This window comes from Penicillium chrysogenum (assembly GCF_028827035.1).
Source record: "Penicillium chrysogenum strain IBT 35668 chromosome Unknown utg000004l_segment0_segment0, whole genome shotgun sequence".
Classification (NCBI taxonomy): Eukaryota; Fungi; Ascomycota; class Eurotiomycetes; order Eurotiales; family Aspergillaceae; genus Penicillium; species Penicillium chrysogenum.
Genome location: NW_026622752.1, coordinates 2,000,878 through 2,024,384, shown reverse-complemented (window position 1 = coordinate 2,024,384; position 23,507 = coordinate 2,000,878). Strand labels below are relative to the sequence as shown.

Sequence of the window (23,507 nt, the reverse complement as noted above, 5' to 3'; positions counted from 1 at the left end):
ATCAGTCTACAGTTACCAGACACATTGCTATGGATGGAAGAGATTCGTTCAGAATATATACTCGGCGCATCGGCAGATGCCCACATGGAAGCCACATCTAGCATGTCCCCCAAGTTAAAAAGGACGCAAAGGGTATCCTATCGCTTTATTCGCCATCTTTATCTCACCGCCTTGTTACCGGAACAGCGATAGCCTAGAAAAGGTGGCAGGTCGCAGGAGGAGCAGTGAAGTAAAAGCAGTCACCATGCCTACTTTGTTTTATACGTCGCCACGATCGAATCGACTCAAGACCTCAGGCGGGACAGTGGGGATGTACTTGCGGGCTCGTTCGCGGTTCGTGCCACCGAACCCGGCACCGTAGCTGACCAGCATGTCTGTACTGGTTGGAAGAGAGAAGGGGAGGAAGAGAGTGGGGTCGAGGAAGACACTATTACCGGCACCTGAGCGCTCATCGTTCCTGGCGGTGACCATGCTTCCAGGTCGGGATGGTACAGCAGCGGAGCCTGGAGATGTTTCAGTGTCAGGGGATGTGGGTGCTGCAGAGGGTTGGTCCTTCGGCGGTGTCTTCGGACGGGCATCTGCTGCTGCCTGAGGACCTGGTCCAGCTGCTGCCTTTGCCTTCTCTTCTTGGATTTTCTGCTGTTCACAGTGTAGAACTCCGGGATCACTCTGCATGTCGAGAAGGAACTTCATTGCTTGTTTGGTCAGGCCTTTCTCGCCTACTTCTGGGCGGTATGACTTGACTGCATGCAGGAGCTGGGCGGGGGTGAGTTGTTGCAGTTGAAGCAGGGTTGTTACGAGAGATTCGTGGTCGTCGCCGAGCGATGAAAAGCATTGCAGCCATTGGAGGAGTTGAATGACCGGGGCTAAATGCCGACGAGCGGCGTCAATTGTCGACTCTCCAGTGGCGTTGGTAGAACCGTTTTCGTAGTGTTCTGGCACACGGTTGTTCGTGCGCGCCCAATCCTCTAATGAGGAAACGTTCATGCGGATCTGCATCGCCTTCGTGCGCGCCAAATAACGTTTCGTGCTCATGATTCGGTTAAATATCTCGGCGCTGAGCCAGTAGAGAAGTTGAGAGAGGATCTGGGTCGTGATCACTGAGTGAACATCGTAGAGATCAAGTACAAAGAGGGTCGATGATAGTAAAGAGGTGATGTTCCGAGGCGAGATTTGTGCTCGTCGTCGCGGTGATGGAGGCCGGAATCGCTTCTCGTCAGGCTCGGGGTTTTTGTTTTTATTTTTCCGGAACAGTTTCCACTCGTTTTGGAAGGCGACGTCCTCCAGCCCAGGGATGGTTTCATGGTCCAGCATTGCGGCATCCAGGACTTTGTTCATTCGACGCTCGGCGTCACGAATAACGAGAACGAATATCTCGTTGATCAGCTCCGCCAGATGGAGCTGGAACTCGACGGTAGATTCCACTAAGCCCCCATCCTTCTTCAGGTAATGGAGTAGAAGCGTGGCATTTGACAGCCAAAAGGCTTGCATTGTCATATCCCACTGGTAACGTTCTACAACGTCATTGATCTTTCCCATTGCAGACGACAGCAGAGTTGTGAGCAGCTCGGGGCTGGCATGATAGTGCGCGTAACGGGCGCTGAGGAAGAGAAGATTTGCAGGCACTGGCTTTTGGGAAGGAGACCGCTGGGGAGTCATGTTGGTGATGATCATATCCAAAATGCGCTCTAGCTCATGGTCCTGGAAGACAAACATCTGATCATTCAGGCACTTGTCCCAGACAAATTCCTGTTGATCTTCCTCGAGTTCATCGTCATCGGATGGCTATGATAACCAAAAATCTCGAATCAGTCAAGGCCGAACACTTCTTTTCGCGATATAAACTGACCTCGAATTTCTCGTCAAGTCCTAAACTGGACAGATCGACCTCCAGATTGATTGCGCTCTCTTCCATCATCATTCGCCGTTTCATCTCGCTCTCCGCTAGCTCTTCTTCGAAACGACCATGCGCCAATCCAGCGTCATAGAAGTCATCATCGATATTACCCGAGCCAAAGCTGTAACCATTCTCATGCAAATATTCAGAAATCTCACTACCGGGCTGGGCGAAATCAAAAGCCCTACCACCGGATGAGGACTTGATATCCGGTGATGCCCCATTGTCAAGAAGAATCTTCGCTATCGTCTTGTGTCTGTTGGTCATGGCCCACATCAATGCGCTCCACTGGTTACGATCCTGCCTGTCGACGAGGGCACCGGCCACGATGAGCGCAGCAACAACTTCTTGGTGACCCTGTTATAACCAGTCAGCCTCGCATCAGTATTTCGCGCATACAAGCAACTCACAAAACAACTGGCATAGATCAACGGCACGGTCCCCTCCTCGTCGGGCTTATTGACATCCACGTAAGTCCTCGCCTCGCCCTGTACCAATTTCCGCACGCGATCCACATCGCCATTACTGGCCGCCATGTTCAAGCTCTTCTGGAGTATGTCGCGCTTCTCGTCATCGGTCAATTTCTCGTCGGCGGCAATCGTCTCTTCGTCTGCAGTGAGCGAATCCACCTCCCGATGAGCAGCTTGGGCAGCAAGCATCTCCATTAGTCGGGCGTCATTATCTTCGATGTCGCGCCCATAGTGAGCCCGTATTTCGTGCTCACTGTCGTGCGAGTGATCGTCGAGCGCTAGGCTAAAGGATAAGGGTTTCGTGGCGACTGGCGCGGTCAGGTATTGTGATTGACCTGTTCAACGATTAGATCTCAGTACTTGAGCGCCCAACACAACCAGTGAAATTCCCAGCATGTAACCGTCCAAGGTAAAATAGTTTGATCTCCCGCGTCGGGGAAACGGGGAAATAGTTCCGCGGACACGAGAGCACTCACCCTGCCAAGCATCGTACATTTCAGTCTCCGGCTGGAAGACCGGGACGGAGCGACGATCGTCCAGTGATTTGGGTAAGTCATCTGGAAGTTCCTGTTTAGCTTCGTGGAAGGACGCGGGGCTGTGGTCGCTGTAGTCGTTGGAGTCGATGGGGTCCTCCTCTGGAGCCCCGCGCCGCGGTTCAGTCATGTCCATCGTGGCGGGCTGGCTGTCCGGTAGAGTGGTGGCGGGACATCAAAGGGTTTGAATTCGAGGGGAGATTGAAGAACCCTCTTTGGGAATATGTTCGGTAAGGAGGGTACCCTCCACGTGTGGAAATTGGTTGTTGGAGGGAGGTGGTGGTGATGAGTGGTGGTGGATTTGGTGTTCCGTTCCTGGACCAGCCTCCGCGATGTGGCCCCGAAGACCGGGAGATATGACGCAGCTTCTTAATTCCTTCGTGGTATTCCAACCTTAGAATGACTGTTGGGCTATGAAATCAATGAGGGCAAATAGCTTGATAAGTTTTCCTTTTTACATCTTGGTTGAATTTCGTATTTTCCTACTGATAGGTAGATCTGGTAAGTAACAAACCCCCATTCACCTGCAAAATATGTCATTTTCTTTTGGAGTCTCACAAGTGATTCCACTCTGTATAACATTGTGTGATAGTAGAATCTGCTACTCATACTATGGATACATGTATCTTAATTGAATATCATCAGCTAAGGAGAATGGGATGTCCCGGGGGGTCATGATAAATAGGGCAGAATCTAGGGGACTAGGTACATATGTAGGTATAAGTATATGGACAATACAAGTGTAATAGTACGAAAATGTGGCAGCTTTCCAGTGTTTGATAACAAATCACGCCGACAAGGCTAAATATGAGCACGGCTGGGATAGCCAAGGCATGCACAAGAATTCCTGTCATTATGGAGTGGTAGATCCAAGCCATGTATGGACAGGTGTCTCCATTTATAGGGACAGTGTGGCCCAGCACCAATAAGACAAAGAAACGAATTCCAAAACGAAAGGTATTAAGCAGATGCAAGTATCGGTACAAAATGGCAGAGGGACAAGGCAGCCTCAGGAAAGGGGGTATAAACTATCCAAATCACGGATGTCAAGGTTGTAGTACAAAAAATGGATATAGAGATGCAACCAAAACGGACCAAGAAAAAAAGAAAGATCAAAAACGAGAGATTATTCGAGTGCTTTGCTGCGGGATTGGATTTCGTCTTCGGGGAGACAAGCGATCCACAAGCACCGTTCGATGATGCCTTGCACTGGCTCAAACTTATATTTTGCACTGGCGTCGATAAGACGAAGGAGGCTCTTAACGATTCTTGCTGCGGTGCGATAGCGCTCGAAGTTGACAAGTAAACCGCCGTCGGTGTTGCTGACTTGTGCGGGTTTCTGTGCATTATAGGTGAGGTCATGGACGTATAGGCCTGGACAGAAGAAGGGGGAAATCAGCAAACAAGATCTAGTGCGATATTCAAGGAGAAGACTTTGAAACTCACCAATGAATGGAATACAGCCTTCTTGCAAGTTGGCCGTCTCCATTTCGACACGCAAATCATTGAAATTGCGCACCGGCTGAATTAGGCACTCCATATCCTTAAACAGCCGCTTATCCTCAATGGAGATCAACTGCCACGTCCTGTGTAACCGAGAGCAATCAGATGAAGACAGAGCAATGGCGATCTGGAGCATCGTGGCGTAATTGCAAATGCGACGCGCATGCGCAGCTGTATGGATGTACTTGATAATTGTGCGGGCCCGCTCGTTGATGTCACGGGTCAAGACAATCTCCGACAGTATCCATTTGACCATCAGGTTGAAGCGGCCGACGACCAAATCAATTCCCTTGCGTTCCTCGCACGTCAGGAATTGGACCCAGTTTGTAACTAATGGGGAGGCATTGCTCCATTTCATCTCGACCAGATCCCGCCAGTCGATTTCGCTCAGGGCAGCCATTTCGATTAATGTGAGTTGGTGCGCGAGGACCTGGGATTCACATGCTAGGATGAAGGGGACGTGGTCAGGTAAAAGGTTGATGACCGGGTTCTGGTCGGTACAATTGTTTTCTGAATTGAATAACACGTCACTCGAAACCTGCTGTATGTCTAGAGGACGCGAAGCAGAAATACCCACTTCTTTGTGTCGCGGGGATGTGTCGGGCGTAAGGGGCTGGGTCTGGAACAAGACTGTGTTCAACGGCGAAGGATAAGAAGCGAAAGATCCCGGATGTTGGATGGTCATCGGAGGCGAGGGAGGTTGCGCTAGAGGATGAGGAGGGATCTCAACAGTTGATGAACCGAGGCTGCGGGCGTCTGTGGAAATCCTTGCATCCATAGCTTCATGCGGATCAATCAGGTCGACCGACATTTCAGAAGACAGAGCTGAGAAATGCTTCGGGGTAACCTGACCAGCATTATCAGTGGCCGAGGCCGGGATGGTTGCGCCACGAGGAATGCGACGCATGCTGTCAGTTTCATGCACAATCTGAATTGACGGGTTTGACGAGGCAAGCTCTGAAGTTTCATGGCTTGATACGAGGGTGAGCGGAGCAACGTGCAAGTCATATTGGAATGGCTGGCCCGTAGGTTGCCATTTCATGGACTCGTCGGCCAATCCTCTTTCTAGAAGCGGAATAGAGTTATAAGACTCTTCAGACTCGGTAACGGAATCAGAATAAGGTCTAGGTGGCGCCAATCGACCCCCAACCGTGGAATATGAGGACTTGTCAGTCTGTCGCCTGCGAGAGATGATATCCCACCCAGGCCTGGCCGTTTCGCCATAATGCGGACCCAAGGGCTGCTCTCGGTGAGAGTTAGAGTCTCGATCGGTGCTGGGTGGTCCATTCCATTTCCCCTCCAGCTTCAACAGCGTTGACTCGATACCACCGTCGTCGTCATCAGGAATCTGTGCAAACTTCGCAATGACCGACTCAAAGGAACGCCTGATTTGCCGGGAAGTGTGCGGCTGAATAAGTGAGTACCGGGGATTTGGAGGGATCAACGTTGAAGGAGGCCTTGACACATCGCCATCAGAGGGGACCGTTTCATCCACAACGGAGTCACCCCAAGACGCAAATGAGTCACGACAGGAAGGAGGCTCGGTCTCATTTCCAGTCTGCATTTGACGGAGGTTTCCACCTCGGCGCCTGCGGAGAACCGGCCCTGACTGTTTGTGGTTCTGATCTTGCATCGCATTGGAGTCGACAGTCGATAGAGCCGTCTCGCTGCTCATCGAAAACCGCTGTCTCGAGATCCCGCTTTGGAAGGACGCGTACTTTCTAAGTCGGAGAGATAAAGAGTTCTTCTTCTCTTTTACCGGCGTCGAGCCGCGTTCGACCGAGGACGATCTCTGCGGGGTGAGAGGGCGAAGGGGGTAGAATACGTTTGACTGAGCAGCTGATTCTGGTTCGTCGGCCTTGTAGCATATTGGCTGAAGATATTCCCCTTCCACGGGTATCGACTGTGTTGAGGTATCATCGGGAACTTCGATTTCCGGCGTTTCATGTGTCTCATCATTAGCAATTGGCCCTGGTTTCTGTGCTGCCCCTGACATGAAGGGCATTTCGAAACCGGTATCATCGACAATGATGATAGATTCGCTGCCCATGGTGATACCGCTCCTGAGTTTTGGGTCGGGTTTGGGGGTTTGCGTAGGTAAAAGATTAGAAGTGTTAGATGCAGGCTCCCCCGCGGCCGCTTGATGAAAGTCAGACGCAGCTGGCGGCTGAGTTTGGTCTTTCGTTCCTTCCTGGTTCATGGCCAAGCGGTATTGTTTGAGGACCTCATCACACAGTACATCAATCCGACCTGGATATTTGGGAATAGCAGCCATCTTCCTCTCCCGGTAGAATTCAGAGCCGAAAGCCAGTCCAGTTGGCATTGCGGATGTCTTCCCGCGGGAAGGCAATGAAATAGCCTCGTGGGCATTCGCAATGCGAGCAGAGACGCTCTGTCCACCGTTCCTCGTGTGCAACGCCCGTTTGATTGAGCCAATTATTGTTCTCACACCCGAGTTGGGTGACGACTTCGGCACGTCCGGTGTACTCCGACGATCTGGATTTGGGTTCTTCAACGGCGGAGGAAGGGGCGGCGATTCCGGTGCCATCATCGTCATGTACGACTCTGCAGGAGGGTACATCTCCCCACGTATTAAACTCACCGGATCGAGTATCTCCTGTGGCGCGGGTCCCGTATCGGGCTCCATCGCGAACATCGGCACTCGGTCATCTCGCACCGAGTCCGAGAAGCTTCCGCTTCTTTTATGGCTATGGCTGTGGTATGGGTGTCGCGAGACCATGGGAGATACGGGTGACCTAGGTGGTTCGTGAGTATTGGACGGGGGCTTCGACTTTGTGAGACCCAATACCACAGGGCGGGGCGCCTTGCCCTTTGAGGCACACATGGACAAGCGCTTGGGGGATTTAGGTGGTAATGAACACGAGAGCGCCATCAAGCTTTGATCGCTTTTGGCAGAGAATGGAATGCTTTGTGTGGTTGCTGCAGAGTCATTCCGATCATGCTGTATGGGACTTTCGCGAAAGGTGGTATCTGCATTGGGTGCCATGCCATAAGTAGGGACGCTTTGCTGCAGTTCCCCAGCTTTAGGTAACTCAATTTGAGCGTCTCCAGGTACAATTGGGATTTCTGGATAGTTATAGGCGCGAGACAATTGGGGGAGGACCAATAAACTGAACATTTGCCATTCCAGCAACGCTTCAAGTCAATGAGAATCTTTCGATCACTCGTGCCGCCATTGTGTCGAGACCTGACCTCTGAATATAGCTTGTTGATGGTCTCGCAGAAGTTGGTCCGAAGCTCGTAATTCGTAACAAAGTCATCAACGAAGTAATTGAGAATCCAGTGTCGCAAAGCTGCAAATGTGCGAATCCTAATAATGCGTCCGTCATCTTGTAGTCGGTTGATTGCCCACTTTAACCGTGCAAGAAGAAGAGCCAAAAGGTGTGTCGTAGATAGGTATGAACGGAAGGTAAGGAAGAAGTCCGATACTAGCTCATAGTCCATGAATGACTCGGAGGAGATTTGGGCAACGATCCGGGCAGGTGTGGCAGCACTGATATCCTTTGTCCCAGGAATATATCGGACAACGGATCCATCATCCATATCATACACCAGGGTCTCGTAGATAGATGGCTCCACAGGCTCTTTCAATTCATAGACCATGGAATTTCTCGGAGCTGGTGAAGCTCGGTTCATATCCATAGCGGCCGCGGTACCCGAGAACATGGAAATTGCAAAAGATGGCCGATGCCGCGAAAAAGAGTCTCGGGGATATGGACTATGGAGTCCCGGCAGAGGGTCAGCCATGCCCCCAAGCAGTGTTGAATTCCGAAAGTTGTCCGACATCGAGGTTCGGGTGTAGACAGAACTCTGCATCATTGCGCTGCCTTCGGCGTTGAACCGCGGCGACCCGAGCTGGTAACGCGGAATAGGAACCTCCAAGGCTGGTGTCGAATTCTCACGTGCAGACTTGGGGCGGTCCTCAGATCTATCAATCACGATCCGCAGCTCCCCACGCTTCCCAGCACCGGCTATCGACTGTTGCTCCGATATTGTTGAAAACGAGATCGGCCGCGTGCGGTGCTGACTCGAGAGTTCGGGAGACACGGCGAGGACGGGCTCGGGATCTTTGGGCTGTTCGCGCGGACGTAACTCAGAGAGCTGCGAGCTCGACCACCTGGATGGATCTGGATCCTCGCGGGCATTTGCATGACTCTGCGGCTGAAGGAGACTGGGTTTCGCGGTATCGACTGGAGAGAAGGATGCAGGCTGGGGGCTTTTTTGGGGCGGATTGGCAATCGGCCTAAATTATTAAAATAGTCCTATTATCAGCACGCCGCACAGGATGTGACACAGCACGAGGGATTATGGGTCGATTGGTGTACCTGAGAAAGATTTTGCCATTCTGGCCGACACTTCTTACGGTGAAATGGCCGGCCTTCCTCCCGGGCGGACGCGCCTCTAGTGGGCCACGATGTGTTTGGGACCGCTGTAGCTTGTTCTGTCGTAGGAGCTCATGGCTATCCTTGGCATTTATCCCAGTTGCTGTTCTCTCGCGTGCTGCCTTCAGCTCTAGGTTCCGCTTGACATTGCCGCCCTGGGCTACGGTATTGGCACGCCGAAGATTCGAGATTGGATTTTGAGGCCCACTAGGCATTCGGTTTGAGGCTGACAGTTCGTTAATTTGGACTTGCGGGCCCAGAAAGGCATCCTTGAACTCCGGATGGGTGGGTGGAGGAAAGGGCTCCATGACGCGAAAGCTATGAGAACGCGAAATGCTCCCGTCGCGACGGGGCCAGGGTCTGTACCACTGGAAGAAGTCAGAACAAAATCATACAAAATCATACATGACTTATGAGGTCAGAAAGGTTGGGAAAAAAAGGAAGAAATTCGACAGCTCTTGTTTTTGTGGAGATGACCCGACGCGGCGGAAGAACAGTGTGGAACGGCTTAAGCTGGGAATGGGAACGCTGGGTCTTCTATTTTGAAATTGCCCCTTTTACTGGTTTATCTTCTACTGTGGTAAATCTACCTATATGCATATTAATCTGACTCTTCTTACTCCGTGTATATATATATGTACTTTACTACTACTCCTCATTTCTCTCTACGAAGAGATGACTGTGCAAGGGCTGGTGATAGGTCATTACTATCGGGAAGACCGGTGAAGAAGACTGTCTCGGGTCCGAACTTGTCTACAAAGTACATATATATAGAATTCTGGTTGGTGAAGCCGTTTATTTCCATCCCCACTTGATAGATTGACGCGAGACTGGGGACATCCCAAGGGAGATTGGAGCTACTGACACTTCCCGGGTCGATCACCTTATGTTGTACCTAGGTACTCCGTATACAACATTGAACATCCATGGATAGTAGAGGTCTTACGCTATAACGCTGTGACCTCAACAATGGACCTGTCTTGATTCCATCTCAAAGGCAGGGGATCATTACTGTGTGACACCTCTCATCGCAATTGGAAATGGCCTTGGAAATTACCGTGCAGCAACGCCCTAATTTGGATGGCCCTACCTTATAGGCTATAGTGCAAATGTGGGCCAGATTCATATGAAGATCTGAGGATCGTATGATTGAAATTTCAGCCAAATTGTCCCTTTTTCTTTCTTTCTTTCTTTTCTATTTTTTCTAATTTTTTTCCATTTTTCCTTTTTTTTTGGATAGGTCCATGACCCGTTAAACTCTCCGGCTCATAAATGAGTCTACTCCGTACGGAGTACTCAATGTCATATTTATGCACCCACTTCAATTACAACTTCACCTTCACTTTTGCCATGGGTGAGACATCACATGTCAAATGTCGATCAAACAGTGATCCATAAGAATTGACATGTCGATATTAAAAACGGGACCCAAAATCATCTAACTCTAAGGCGAGGGGGCTCGGACCTTGCTGATCTAGGTAATTAGATCCGTTGTCTGACTCTTTACCTTCTCCCCTTCCTCTTCCTCTATCATCTTGGGATCTGGCCGATACGGAATGTTTCCTTGGCCTGGGGCTTGTTCCCGCTTGTTTTGGGCAGCGATCGCCGTGGAGATCAGCAGCCTTAGGGTTTCGGCATCTTGGCCGAGCAGAATGTGCGTCGATAAGGGTGCTTGTGACATTAGCGGGGGGGGTTACAATAATATCCATTCAAGTAATGGACGATAAAACCGGACTGGGGCGCAGCTAGGCATTTGTGTTGTGACCAAGTCAGAATACTCAAACTACTCAAAACTCATGAGAATGCCATTGATAGTAAACTAAGAACTACCAGAGCTTGCAAGCCGGCTTCTTGTCTGGGCAACTAAAGGCATTCTTGAACTCCCTAGAATTAGCCATAGTTTCCTGTGACAGCGGTCAGTGGTGGCGCACAAAATAAAATAAAATAAAAAGGAATGCATTGATAGGACTCACGATAATTCGTGCTGACTTAGGCGCGTGGGGATCGTTATAGATCGCCTGCTCAGCCGCCTCTTTCGTAGTCTTCCCGCACCACCAATTGCCATACGATATAAAGAAAAGCTGCTCTTTGGTAAATGCATCCAGTCCCGGGAGGTGAAGATCAGGCTTTGCCTCATCGTGCTTCTTCCATGCGTGGTATGATGCTGTCAAGCCTCCAGCGTCGGCGATGTTCTCGCCCAGTGTCAGTCGTCCGTTGACATGGAGGACCTTGTCCTCGGGGCCAATGACCGTGAACTTAGAATACTGATCGACAAAGCATTGAGCACGCTCTTCAAAGGCTTCAACGGTCTTATCATCCCACCAGTTAGTGTAATTTCCACTCTCGTCGTAGTGTCGACCGGTAGAATCGAAAGCTATACCACATTGATCTGTTAGAAAGCGGCAATTGTTTTGCAAGGAACTGAACATACCATGTGAAAGTTCGTGGCCACTGACGGCACCGAATGCACCATATGCCAGATACAATGGAGCGGAAGGTCCATAGAACGCTGGCGGCTGCATAATGCCGGCAGGGAAGACAATCTCATTACCTGGTGGGTTGTAGTAAGCGTTGACAGTCGGTGCACTCATGCCCCATTCGTCACGGTTGGTGGGCTTTCCGAGCTTAGACCATTCGCGGCGAAGTTGGAACCTCGCCACGGCCACCTCATTCTCAAAGAAAGTGTCTTTGGATAATTCCAGATCCCGGTAGAATTTATTCACGTCCTCGGGGTCTAAAACATTTGGACTCTTTGTGGGAAATCCGATCTTCTGGATAATGTTCCCCACCTTCTCAATGCCCAATTTTCGCACCTCCGGTGACATCCAGCTGGTCTGGTCCAGGGTAAAGATAAATCGCTCCTTGATATCGGAAACGACCTGATCGCCAAGTTTTTTGGAGTCCTCAGAGAACGCATCGAGCACATAGAAACGGCTGAGGCTCCATTCGAGTCCTTCATCCAGACGCCCAAGGCATTTACGCCATCTCTCCTCCTTGGCCTGAGGCTCTTTGCCGGCGAGAACATTCTCAAATCGCCGAAGAGGTTCGATAGAGGCATCCTCAACAACTTCCGCAAAAGCTTGGATGATCTTCCACTGCAAGAAGAGCAGAATGGTCTCTCTGGGAGTATCTTTCAAGAGAACAGACAATGCCTTCATATAGGAAGGCGACCCGACAATTAGGCGATCACCCTTGTAGTCATGGGGCGCCAAAGATGAAATAATATCGGTAAAAGAGATCTCAGGCACTAGTGCCTCCGTTTCCCTTGACACTAAGGGGGTTGTAGTATTTGGTGACATCTTCCTGGGTTTGGGTATCCGGAGTCACATCCGCGAGCTTCTTTTCGAAAGCTACAACATCCTCAGCAGTTTTGTCAAATCCATCTCCAGCAAGTCGCTGAACAACTTGCTTTAAAACGGCTGTATAATCAGCGACAGTCTTTGTGTTATTATAGTACTCTCTTGCAGGAAGTCCTATTTCACGAGGCGGCGAGATCATGATAACAACATTATCGGGGTCTCGATCATCGGGCTAGAAGGAGTCATTAGTGGCGCCCATAAAGTATAGGTCACATAGACTTACAGTGACACCGGAAGAAGCCAGAGCCTCGACACCAGCATTCGCCAGATACAACAGAGCATTGGTGAGTTGATCCTGTGCTCCTTTTACAAGACCTGCCTTTGCAGGATAGATAGTCCTCAGTTCATCCAGAATATCAGTCAAAGGCTTGCTGCCCCGTTTGTTGACTGTAGCCTCATCCAAGCAAGCATCGTATGCAGCTTTGAGTTTCTTGAAATTGTCGGCATCCGATGGCTGCGGCGGTTCTGTGCGCTCTAGGATATGACGAAGTTTGGTTTGGGCATTCTCATGCATGATTGTGCCTGCAAATATCGATCCCTGATCGGGCCGCATGTCATGTCGCTCCCTCCATCCACCGCAGACATATCGGTCAAAATCAGTGCAAGGGTCTATGTTCTCATAATTGGGATCTAGATTGTAGAGGATTTCGGAGGCCGCATGAATGCATTCTTGCGACTGGCAAAGCGGGGGAGCCTCGGGGTGCGGGGATGGCTTCTTCTCTGTAGACAGAGAGCCTAACCATAAGGACGGTCAGTTAGTGACACATTCTAATAGGAAAAAGGGACTGATACCATGCGGGAAGCCTAGATAGTATGTAATAAGAATGGTGATCACAAAGACGCAGAGCCCTTTCTTCAGAGTTGTCGCCCAGCAGGGGCGAGCTCCTTGTAGTTTTTTGTAACGCGTGTGGCGGGGAACGAAGTCATTGTCTTCGGAATCATAGACTTCGCTTACATCCAGAAGTAGACCCTTCTCGGACTGCATACTGTGCAAAGAGTATGTAATTGGTGTCACGTTTCCTATGGTGACTGACAAGCTATTAGCACCTCATAGCTGCCGAACATGATGCGCCCATGAAGACATACCTGAATGATAACGATACTGTACTTAGGAATACTATGATGTTTCAGGAAAATGATGCTTATCCGAGAATCATGGACTGAATAAGTCTCGGTGCATATCCCAAGGTTACTCCTTAGGCAACGAGGAGAAGCTAGGGTGGGGAATGGCGTCACATTCGGGGTCGGCCAGCCCGCCACAACAACGATGACTCAGCGGCCTGCATTGAGGTCAGGTGCCCCACAACAGGTGCCTAGGTATGTATTGGCGACCTTCGTTTCAGCTGAGCTATGGTTAGTGAGGATATTCCCGAGGTCGCTCTGGAATTTTTACCTTCTCCAATGGTAAGTGAGATCACACTCCGGGCCTGGGCGTTGAGCGACTAGGAAATGGGCTATCGTTATCAGCGCCAATGAATTCTTCGATATGTATAGAGTTAGACCTACCTACATGTACCTACATATGTATACTCCGTATGGCTTTCCCTCTCCGCTTCAGTACTCACTGAGTGTTACATAACGTAAGATTGTTCGTGTCTGCACTAATAAAGCACTTTCAATAATATCGCAGCATATCCACTGATCATCACTCAATAGCTTCACTTTGCAAACCCATCCGCCTACCATAAAATTTACAGTTCCAATGTGTGGTGAAACAAAGATGCATTTATTTGCCACTCATTTGGCGCAGATATTGCTTCTTTAGTTCTTTAGCGGCAGAGGAATCGAAACGGCGCAAGGAAATTCAAGCATCCGCCTTTTCGTGCAAATCCGTGATACAGTATGTGCCATTCATTCACCGGAAGGTAATTTCCTCAGCTGAGTGCCCGTATTCTTCGGAATCAAGGGGGTTTAGTTATGCAGCAGAATGGTTGTGGCGCGGCTGGAGCTTTCAATGGGCTTATCATATGAGATATGTACATTTTGCAATGGACAGTAACATGAAAATTTCTGAAGCCACAGGAACACTTAAACCCTTGCATAACTAGGTAAATATAGGATAACTATGTTGTAGTTACATTTTGGTCTGATAATAAATACCCTGCCGCACCCTTATTATAGGCTTAGTTCCGCCAATTTCTACCTTCATTCCAATTGAAAATCTTCCGTTTGCTCTCATCAATATTGCAATTGTCACCTTCTAAACTACATCTTGTTCACTTCCCTTATATCAAAGCACCATGAAGGTTTCAACTATCGTCACGCTGGCTTTTGCGACTGCTGCATCGGCTGCTCAGTTCAGGATCACTGCGACCTCAGGCGATTGGTTGAAGACATTCCCTACCAGTGACAACACTCCCTCAGTCGTACTCTTGGATGATCACTTTGCGAGCGTATACGAACAATGGGCCATTGAAGGCAGTGGGGAACGCTATACTGTGCGCAATATCGGCACTGGGCATTACATCTCTTGTTCTGGGGAGTCGTGTGTGGCCACAAAGGAGCCAATGGCCTTCAGTATTTCCTCGGCGGGAGATGGTTTTTACTTCGTCACAGATGAGGTCAAGGGCTTCACCTGGTCTAAGGCTGGTGATCACCTCGGGTTTTCTGAATTTGACCCCAACAACAAGTTCAAGTTCGAGCCGGTGCACAATTAATTCTTTCAACTATTTGGAGGTATGTGTTATTCTGCGAATTATATATATATAGTCACTGTCCATGAAGTATACATTTATACTAACTCAATATCAAGTCTGGGGATTAGACAGAAATAGTTCTGGTCACAATTAGGGTCTCCCCGCAGCAGGTGGTCGCGATTTGGTGACGCCTTCATCAACTACCCGGTCTTGTCGAATTTGCATTGTTGGAACTGCTTGTTGGTCTGTGAAGGAGAGAACTGGTATTCAACTACCTACTGCTCCGGTGAAGGTGCTGAATATGGAGACTTGCGTGAGCCCTAGATGCCTTGTTCAATTGGATTCAACACCCTCTTTCTTGCTTCCTGCTTTGACGGTAAAGGAGTTGGTGTTGATTGATCACCGACCCCATAAACCAAGAGACCCTTTTATAACCATAGATGCTAGAGTTTCTATTTCGATACTGTCTTGGCACCCTACTGCCAATTAGAACTAGATCCGTTTCATATATGTACAGTGGCTTATCATTAATAGTACTTCCACCCTTGACCTCTCTCAGTATACAACCTGCCTATTTCCACCTCTACATGTCAACTAAGTAGTGCTCATAGTGTGTGTAGTTAATCCTTGAGATTACTACCTATTCTCTCTGCTTCTTTCTCTATTACTAGCTACTAGGTATACATATAGTTAGGAACTCAGGCTTGATACTGGCAGAAACAAAGTGGGGTAGTGTACTTGGGTACAAATACTAATGATGACTGACTGTACATAGTACCTCCCTAGGTAGGTATTCATACATCCATCCCGAGGTCCCGAGGTCCGTCTGACTGCTTATTAAGTACAATTAAAGGTGCAGGTGCTGTGAGACACTCAATGAGCAAGACCCTGAGCGCCCTCATAAAGCGGCGGCACTGTGCTGCATATATATTTAGGTAGGTAGTATCGGGCAATTGGCAATTACACACGATCGCTCCTGCCAAATATGGAATGAATGGCTTTGAATAGCACTGAGCTTGGCGTAGGTCACGAGATGCATAGTCGATGCTCCAGATCATTCAGTTTCAGTTTCCCCCTTCAAATAATCAGACTCAGAGTCTATCAGTCTTCTATAAATGTTGTTCATTCATATGAAACTGCACACATGTGCATACATACACATTGGATATCTGCCATGCAACCTACGAGCCCCGCCTTCAGGACTAGGCAGGAACCGGCAAGGTCCATGAGGTGCACCCCCCCCAAAACCAATCAAAGGGGCTAGATACGGAGTGGGTGGCCCTGAATTTTTGCTTAGGGGCCCAATATTACACCCAATACGCAAAAGTGGCGAGAGGTGAGCAGTCACAGAAATAGAAGGGTCTCGAGGGCCAGGTAATCACAACAATGTAGATCACAGTCTAGCCAAAGGCCCATATGCATTGACAATTGCTAGGCTTGCCGAGTTAATATCAGATATGGACCTACAGCCTGTGAGCTGCATACATCGCTTGAAGTCATCAAACAGGATTTTGAGCATCAGCTCGACTCCCTGTTGCCCATCATGCTACAAAGAAGTCAGTACACCCGCCTCCGCCTCTATCAGGATCCTTGATGTACCAAGGAGCACTTACCGCGAGTCCCCAAATTGCAGGACGACCAACCCAGCAACATTCAGCACCAAGAGCCAAGGCTTTGAAAATGTCAATCCCAGATCGAATTCCACCATCAATATGAATCTTGATCCGCCCCCGCGCAGCTTTAGCACAGGGAGGAAGCGCATCAATTGTGGCTGGTGTCTCATCCAGCTGTCGCCCACCATGGTTGCTGATGATGACACCATCACATCCATATTCAATAGCAGTCTCGACATCTTCCGGGGTGAGAACGCCTTTAATCCAAATCTCCATCTTAGTGACTCTGCGCAGCCATGGGATCTCCGTGGCCCAGGAATGGGAATCCGAGTTTGTCGAGCTAAACCCATCGTCGTGAGATTGTTGCTGGATCTCGACAGATGTTCTTTCATACATCGGGTACCCCAAGCCAACTGGAGGCATGAACCCGTTCCGCCATTCATTCCAGCGCACCCCAAGTACAGGGCTATCCGCAGTCAGGAATATTGCCTTGCAGCCCGCAGCTTCAGCCCGACGGACGATTCGTTCTTGTTTAGCTTTGTCGTTCATCGCGTAGAGTTGCATCACATGGTGAACCGGCCCCAGTTCTTTTCCGGCGACGGTGATTTCTTCAACCGAGTGATTGGCATAGGACGAGATACCCATGTTGACGCCCATTTTGGCACAGGCTCGGCTTGTGGCTAGCTCGCCTTCTGGGTGAGCCATAACCTGCATTCCAGTGAGTGAGACACAGAGCGGAAACGTGATATCTCGGTCAAAGAGGGAAATTCCAGTGTTGACGAGTGAGACGTCTCTCAGAACCCTTGGTAAGAGACGGTACTTTCTATACGCAGCACAATTGTCGTGAAGCGTGACTTGATTCGTTGCGCCGGAGTTGAAGAAGTCTATTTCTCTATATTAAGGATAAATACGGCGAACACGAAGAGTCAATACATACCTCTCGCGGAGACGGATAGCGAGTTGGAAGCCGCCTCCTCAAGATCGGCTATTGATAATATTTTATTTGCCATTGCAAAGGACAGAAGGCAGGGGATATTGAAACATGTGTACTGAAGGACAGACACAACAGACACATCTTGATAGCTGTAGTTGACGTGAGGGGTAAATGTGGGGGACTTATTCCATCTGTACTATGTAGATTTACCGCTTGTTCACTAGAAATGGACAGCTCACCATTTGGCATAGATCTTATTATTCCAATAAGCAGTACAGCATATCCATCATGAGCATGTTGACGTTGACATGGGAAGAGTACATGTGCCCAGACATGGGTGTCCGGCTGAATGAAGTACCCCACGCTATGTCAGATCTGTTTGACGTGAGGCCCTCAGACTTCTTAGGCTACTAATGAGTATATGTAAGATTTGAAGAGACATCGCATTATAGAAGCTTGCAAAAAATTTGGAATTGGAATAGGTACTGGAATATATATTTTTGGGGTGTTTTGGCCCGGGGGGATGAATCAAGAATCAAGGTATTCTGACCTGACTCAAGGCTCTTGTATTGAGCATATAGCCGAATATTATCGTACAGTTAAGTTTGCTTATTGAGGTTCAAACTGGAAAGCCAAAATATATACTTATACCGCACCTAGATAAAGCGTCTGCTAAAAAGCGTTTCGACTATCGCGACACAAAGATATAGAAAATCGGGGAGGCCTATTACGAAGGGGCCCTAAGACGTCAAAAGCCTGGTGTTCCATGTCTCATGCAAATACCATGATCGTTTATTTGATAGTTTATCCCTCTTTCTGCACTATGTTCCCATAAACCATTTACCCGACTTGACAATGTTGATATTTCGTTACACTCGTTCAGGGATAGTAATGGGTGGCTCAATCGACAGTCGCAGTTGCAGTTGCTATTTGGCTACAAGTTTAGGGAATCATGTCAAGCTTGTCTTTGACAAGCTGAGTTTAAGATAAAGGCTACTTGCTCAACACAGCCTCTTTAGATTTAGGCAATGTGCGGGGTTTTGATACTACAATCCTCTACATCACCTTTTCATACCAAGTGTATGAGATTCCTGTACATGATAGGCTCTTCCCTCTCGATGCCAAGTCAGTCCAAGACTTCCCCGGCTTTTATGCCCTCCTCTGTTGCTTGGCATCAAGCGAAAATCTGAGGGGTAACCTTGGTAGTTCCCCAGATTCTTCGATTGCCCATCTTGTTCCGAGGTATCTTTCAGGGTTGTCGCTACTATATTGGATAAGCTCGGTTAAGAAGCTCTTAAAATATGCTCTTAACGTACCGTCTAGTTATGTATTTATTCCGAATTCATCACGTTTCTATTCACGTTTCTATTCTCTATTGCTTTGTTGAAGTATCGAAAAGCCCATCAATTTGCCACAATGGCATCAATTTCGGCCAGCCCCCAAGAAGATGGATCCATGAAGAAAGAGGACATGGAATTCGTCCATCTTGAGGAACAAGAGCTGGCACATTGCACCCCTGGCAATGAGTCCCCTGTGTATGGTATTGACGAGGCACATCAGAAAAGAGTCATGTGTGTTTTCTCTACATTCCAACGTGATAAATAAGCCAAATCTGATGTTCGGACTAGTCGACGCGTTGATCTCCGCCTCCTCCCAATTCTTGGAATCATGTATTCCATATCACTTATTGATAGGACCAATCTTGGTCTCGCATTTGTAGCAGGGATGGAACAGGATCTTGGACTCGACATCGGCACCAGGTATACGATCGTTGTTATGGTATTCTTTGTGGCATACATGTAAGCTCTTCAATGTCACCTGGAAACGTTTTAGGTACACCAGTTTGCTAACTCTATACCTTAGTATATTCGAGATACCTAGCGTACGTCCGCGCTTCTTAACCAGGAATTGTTATTAATCACGGAGATTCAGAATCTGGTACTTCCTCGGGCTGGTGCAGCCAACTGGCTAGCGTTTCTTGGATTTAGCTTTGGAGCGATCTTGATCGGCATGGGTTTCACCAAAAGTTGGACCACAATGGTAGCTTGCCGATTCTTGTTAGGTAAAGAGACGTCGTCCAAGGTCTCCTGTTCTACATTACTGACCCGGTGTCTCTTTTAGGTGTGATGGAAGCCGGATTCCTTCCAGGTATATCGAACTCGACTATGTCTCCAAGTTAACATTACTAACTATACAGGTTGCACCTATCTGATTACATGTTGGTACACACGATTTGAGGTAGGCAAGAGACTGGCCGCTTTCTGGCTGGTCTCTGTTATACTGAATGCCTTCGCCGCAATCTTTGCCTATGCCTTGACCCTCCTGGACGGGAGGTACGGGCTGAACGGATGGCGCTGTGGGTTGTTCAACTCCGTGTCATAATAATAACAATAGCTGACAGCGATTTACTCTAGGGATTTTCATCGTCGAGGGTGCCATTACTAGTAGCATTTGTCTAATTGGCTGGTTCATCATCATCGATTTTCCGACTCAAGCAGACACTTTCCTCAAGCCGGAGGAAAAAGAATTTATCATCGCCCGCATAAACAACGACAGTGGAGATGCGAGAGAGGATCCAATTACCATGGAACGGGTTGTTCATCATCTTAAGGACTGGAAGTTGTATGTTTGGGCATTCAATCTCATGGCCTCCACCCTACCCGGATATGCGTACAGCTACTTCAAGACAGTCATTCTTATGGGCATGGGCTTCAGCAACACGCAGAGTCAGCTTCTCAGTGCCCCGCCTTACATCATTGCTGCAATCTTTACATACTTGGGTGGCTGGTTCACAGATAAATATCAAATCCGCGGGCCGGTGATTGCTGTCCATCAACTGCTGACAGCAGTAGGGATGTTGATCACAGCCTATGGCGGTGCAAGTGGAGCAAGATACTTTGGGATATTCTTGGGTAAGCTCTCAATTTCTTCAGGATGGATGTATATATATCTAACGTTATACTCCAGGTGTGGGATTCCTGCAATTTTGCATCCCCGGTGTGCTTGCCTTCCAAGCGAACAACATTACTTCCCACTCGAAGCGTGGAGTCGCTTCAGCAACCTGTCTGATTGGTGGGGGCCTTGGGGGCATCATTGCAAGTGTCACGTTCAAGTCTGATGAAAGTCCGCATTATACTACAGGCATTTGGGTCACATTTGGTATTACAATGGTTAGCATATGCTTAACCCTGATGATGGACATTCACTTTTGGAAAACGAACAAAAAGGCCCGGGAGACAAATGGTCAGATTGAGGGTATGGCAGGATGGTATTATACTCTTTGAGTATGATATATCGATATTGGGGAAATCGTGGAATCAATAGGAGCATTCGTGGTGGTCTATGTTAGACACCCACGTGGCAGCAAATTTTCGATTCTACGCAGTGATTTATATATAAATTGCAAGTAACATCTTTGTGATACTCCGTATTCATCGGATAACCAAAATGTGAAGAGCACATGAAAAAGATTAGTTCTGTCATGACCTTACTCCGTGGCTTTCCTTCCAGTGTTGTACCACGAGCTTCACATTTATATTTCCTTCCACCGGTGCCCAATAAGTCCCTCGACCTCAGCCAAATGAACGACTCCCAACGCTAACAATATGCAATGCAGAACCGATGCCATTGACGCTATTGCGAAGGCTTCACATATATAGACCAGATGCGGGAAACACAGGATCAAGGATTCCTTAAGTAAAACTCTAGTGATCTTGTGGGCCCGCCTAGGTATTCAATTGATTACTTCTTACTTCGTACAAAATTTCTATTCAGGTGCTGACGCACCTGGGCACTGCCATCAGCTTACCTTGTCCCCTTACGGAAAACCATCGACAGACAAGTATCTAGTAAGGAGTACTCTGTAACCCGTTTCACTTAGCATGGGGGCTGCTAATAAAAGAAATTAGTATGTTGTACGGAGTACTCCGTGTACATATATTTTTTCAGCGGATCACCTTTGATGTATTCCGGTCCTCACGATCCTGCAGGACCATCCCCCAAACATAGACCCATCAAAACGGCCACTAAAGATGGCCATGATTCCCATTCTCCATGTTTCATTAATTTATTTGTCCTTTCACACTTGAAAAAGAAAAAAGCAAATAAACTGGTTTGACGAGTACTATGCTGGACTAGGTATATCAACTCCGGAGCTATTCCCGAACGACTCAAGCTCGGACTTCGATAAACCAGAAATTGGGCCTGCTGTCAAATACTGATCGACAACGTTTAAATTGCCCCAGTCCCATTCAACGCCCCTGAGTAGTTTAGCCGTTGCAGGTTTACGGAGTTCGGTTCACTGTTGCACCGGCCAGGCAGTTCCCGCCTACTCCGTATGTGGGTGTATGGATATTAGATGGTCTTCCGGAGTGGATTTATTTTTGTATGTGGCGTCTGGCTTTGACGAACCTAAACCCTATTTACGTGTGTTCTGTGGGAATTATGCTACACGATTTTTAGATAAGAGGGATCTGATATGTACATTGGCTGCCCGGGGTGTACAATATACTATCTAAAGCATTTGTGTTGTAAGCTCTCAATTTGATTTGCCATAGTGAGGCTTAGGGTTAGATGGGAAGATTCCCAGAGCTTCATGATACGAGTGGAGTACCCATTATGCATAAATAGAATGACCGGAGATGAGTATGAAAGTTGATACTGTACCTCGGGTATCCTCCAGAAAAAGACACGCCACACGTGGGAAATTTCTCGGAATTTTCATGTGGACCTAATCTCAGGCTTTGGACATGAGAACCTATGAGCTTCAGGGCTCTTTTTCATCAGTACATAAGCAGTTAGTAAACCCGGGCAGCTGGGGCAAGGCCGACCCACCGGGTACTCCGTATTCCGTACGATATTGTATGTACGTACTCCATGCGTACATACTTATAATAGTCTCGATCGCATCTCCGGGATGGCGAATCTTGTACCATATCGGGTCGCGGAGAATTTTCGTTGATGCAAACCAGGCTGGCCCAGGTTGATCCGGATTCATCCCATAGAAAATACAACGTCGTACGGAGCACTCCGTATATTCTTCGGATTCCGGCTAAATGTGACACGGCTTTTGGGAGGCTAATGATCCCCACAGGTGCATTTGACCAGTCCCGAAAGGAAAACCCCTTGCCTTAGTAGCACGACGGCGTGGTGAGATTGCCCGCAATTAATGAAAATCATCTCGAAACTGGGGACTGCGAACCGCCGGTAGCATGAGGGGCAATTGGTCTTTGTTTCAGACCCTCTTGATGGGCCTGGAGTGCCGAGTCTCGCGGGGTTGCATAATGCGCATAATATATTGTACGTCGCAGAAGTGAAGTCTTGTTAAGCACAGTCGGTCATTTCGCAATTCTCACGAGTCAGATCCAGTGTAGCTTATACAAAGGACAATCGCAACTTCATCTGCGGCTCAAACGTGGCAGAAATTGTATGCTGTGGGGGCGAAGGGAAATGATAGCCGCGGACCACCGAACATCCGTTTCTCTTGGAGAGAGCCCTTCGGAATGCCCCTGATAACGTGGAAGTGTGGTGCTGGATTTGAGCTCTCTGATTGGTTTGTGCGGAACCCCCCCAAGCGCTGTAATCCGATGCTAGCCTTATGTCCGTCTGAACCCCGGCAGAACTGTGGTGGATGGACTCCGTACTCCGTATGTTGTACGGTTCTCTTGTTCGAATCTCAGGGGAAGCTCCAGTGGATGGAGCCAACACCTCTGTGGGAAGTACGGAGTAGAGAAGAAGAGCAAGCTGCCCATAGTGATCCAAGCACACTCTTGTTAGACCGGGACAGGAATCCGCCAACGTTTCAGAACGACCCTTGCATTGGCCACTAGCACACCCATGCGGGTTTCAGCACCTTCGCGTCGATCGCTGGAGCTTTGCATTCCGAATTGGCTAGGCGAATGCACCTTGTACGGAGTACATTACTGTACCCTTACGTACAACATATTGCGTACATTGGATGTTGTACATGTTTCCATGCCATTTTCTTCTTTTGAGAAGAAAACCAATTCGATTGTTCCAGAAATCCTGCTGATAGGATCACCCGTGGGTATACCCGAAGCGCTTTCAATACAATTGGATCTCTAGGGGTTTCCATCTCTCTTTATCTCTGGCAAGACGGTAAAACATGTATTAGAAAAAGGTACAATATAAACGATAGAA

At 48.5% G+C, this 23,507-nt stretch overlaps 8 protein-coding genes across 8 annotated transcripts; 2 read left to right on the top strand and 6 right to left on the bottom strand.

Annotated features, from left to right (window-relative positions):
* Positions 1-258: 258 nt before the first annotated feature.
* N7489_006703 (uncharacterized protein) lies at positions 259-3,036 on the bottom strand (the record flags this gene model as incomplete). Its single annotated transcript, XM_056712453.1, has 4 exons — positions 259-1,785; positions 1,850-2,254; positions 2,308-2,702; positions 2,844-3,036. The coding sequence occupies 4 exons, from the start codon at positions 3,034-3,036 to the stop codon at positions 259-261; spliced, it is 2,520 nt and encodes an 839-aa protein (XP_056566168.1).
* Positions 3,037-4,026: 990 nt separating this feature from the next.
* Positions 4,027-9,114, bottom strand: N7489_006702 (mitotic regulator LTE1; the record flags this gene model as incomplete). The annotated part of the gene is made up of 3 exons (XM_056712452.1): positions 4,027-7,490; positions 7,559-8,667; positions 8,750-9,114. 3 exons carry the CDS (start codon positions 9,112-9,114, stop codon positions 4,027-4,029), a joined length of 4,938 nt encoding a protein of 1,645 aa, XP_056566167.1.
* A 1,166-nt stretch (positions 9,115-10,280) lies between these two features.
* N7489_006701 (uncharacterized protein) lies at positions 10,281-10,487 on the bottom strand (the record flags this gene model as incomplete). The annotated part of the gene is made up of 1 exon (XM_056712451.1): positions 10,281-10,487. The coding sequence occupies one exon, from the start codon at positions 10,485-10,487 to the stop codon at positions 10,281-10,283; it is 207 nt and encodes a 68-aa protein (XP_056566166.1).
* Positions 10,488-10,632: 145 nt separating this feature from the next.
* N7489_006700 (M13 family metallopeptidase) lies at positions 10,633-11,964 on the bottom strand (the record flags this gene model as incomplete). The annotated part of the gene is made up of 3 exons (XM_056712450.1): positions 10,633-10,710; positions 10,780-11,180; positions 11,238-11,964. The coding sequence occupies 3 exons, from the start codon at positions 11,962-11,964 to the stop codon at positions 10,633-10,635; spliced, it is 1,206 nt and encodes a 401-aa protein (XP_056566165.1).
* An 82-nt stretch (positions 11,965-12,046) lies between these two features.
* On the bottom strand, positions 12,047-13,150 carry N7489_006699 (M13 family metallopeptidase N-terminal domain-containing protein; the record flags this gene model as incomplete). The annotated part of the gene is made up of 3 exons (XM_056712449.1): positions 12,047-12,337; positions 12,389-12,900; positions 12,958-13,150. 3 exons carry the CDS (start codon positions 13,148-13,150, stop codon positions 12,047-12,049), a joined length of 996 nt encoding a protein of 331 aa, XP_056566164.1.
* A 1,255-nt stretch (positions 13,151-14,405) lies between these two features.
* On the top strand, positions 14,406-14,822 carry N7489_006698 (RICIN domain-containing protein; the record flags this gene model as incomplete). Its single annotated transcript, XM_056712448.1, has 1 exon — positions 14,406-14,822. The coding sequence occupies one exon, from the start codon at positions 14,406-14,408 to the stop codon at positions 14,820-14,822; it is 417 nt and encodes a 138-aa protein (XP_056566163.1).
* A 1,372-nt stretch (positions 14,823-16,194) lies between these two features.
* N7489_006697 (alpha-hydroxy acid oxidase) lies at positions 16,195-17,071 on the bottom strand (the record flags this gene model as incomplete). The annotated part of the gene is made up of 3 exons (XM_056712447.1): positions 16,195-16,232; positions 16,287-16,347; positions 16,415-17,071. 3 exons carry the CDS (start codon positions 17,069-17,071, stop codon positions 16,195-16,197), a joined length of 756 nt encoding a protein of 251 aa, XP_056566162.1.
* A 1,693-nt stretch (positions 17,072-18,764) lies between these two features.
* N7489_006696 (Major facilitator superfamily domain general substrate transporter) lies at positions 18,765-20,632 on the top strand (the record flags this gene model as incomplete). Its single annotated transcript, XM_056712446.1, has 8 exons — positions 18,765-18,919; positions 18,977-19,147; positions 19,212-19,230; positions 19,281-19,410; positions 19,470-19,496; positions 19,546-19,704; positions 19,763-20,260; positions 20,316-20,632. 8 exons carry the CDS (start codon positions 18,765-18,767, stop codon positions 20,630-20,632), a joined length of 1,476 nt encoding a protein of 491 aa, XP_056566161.1.
* Between the last annotated feature and the right edge of the window lie 2,875 nt (positions 20,633-23,507).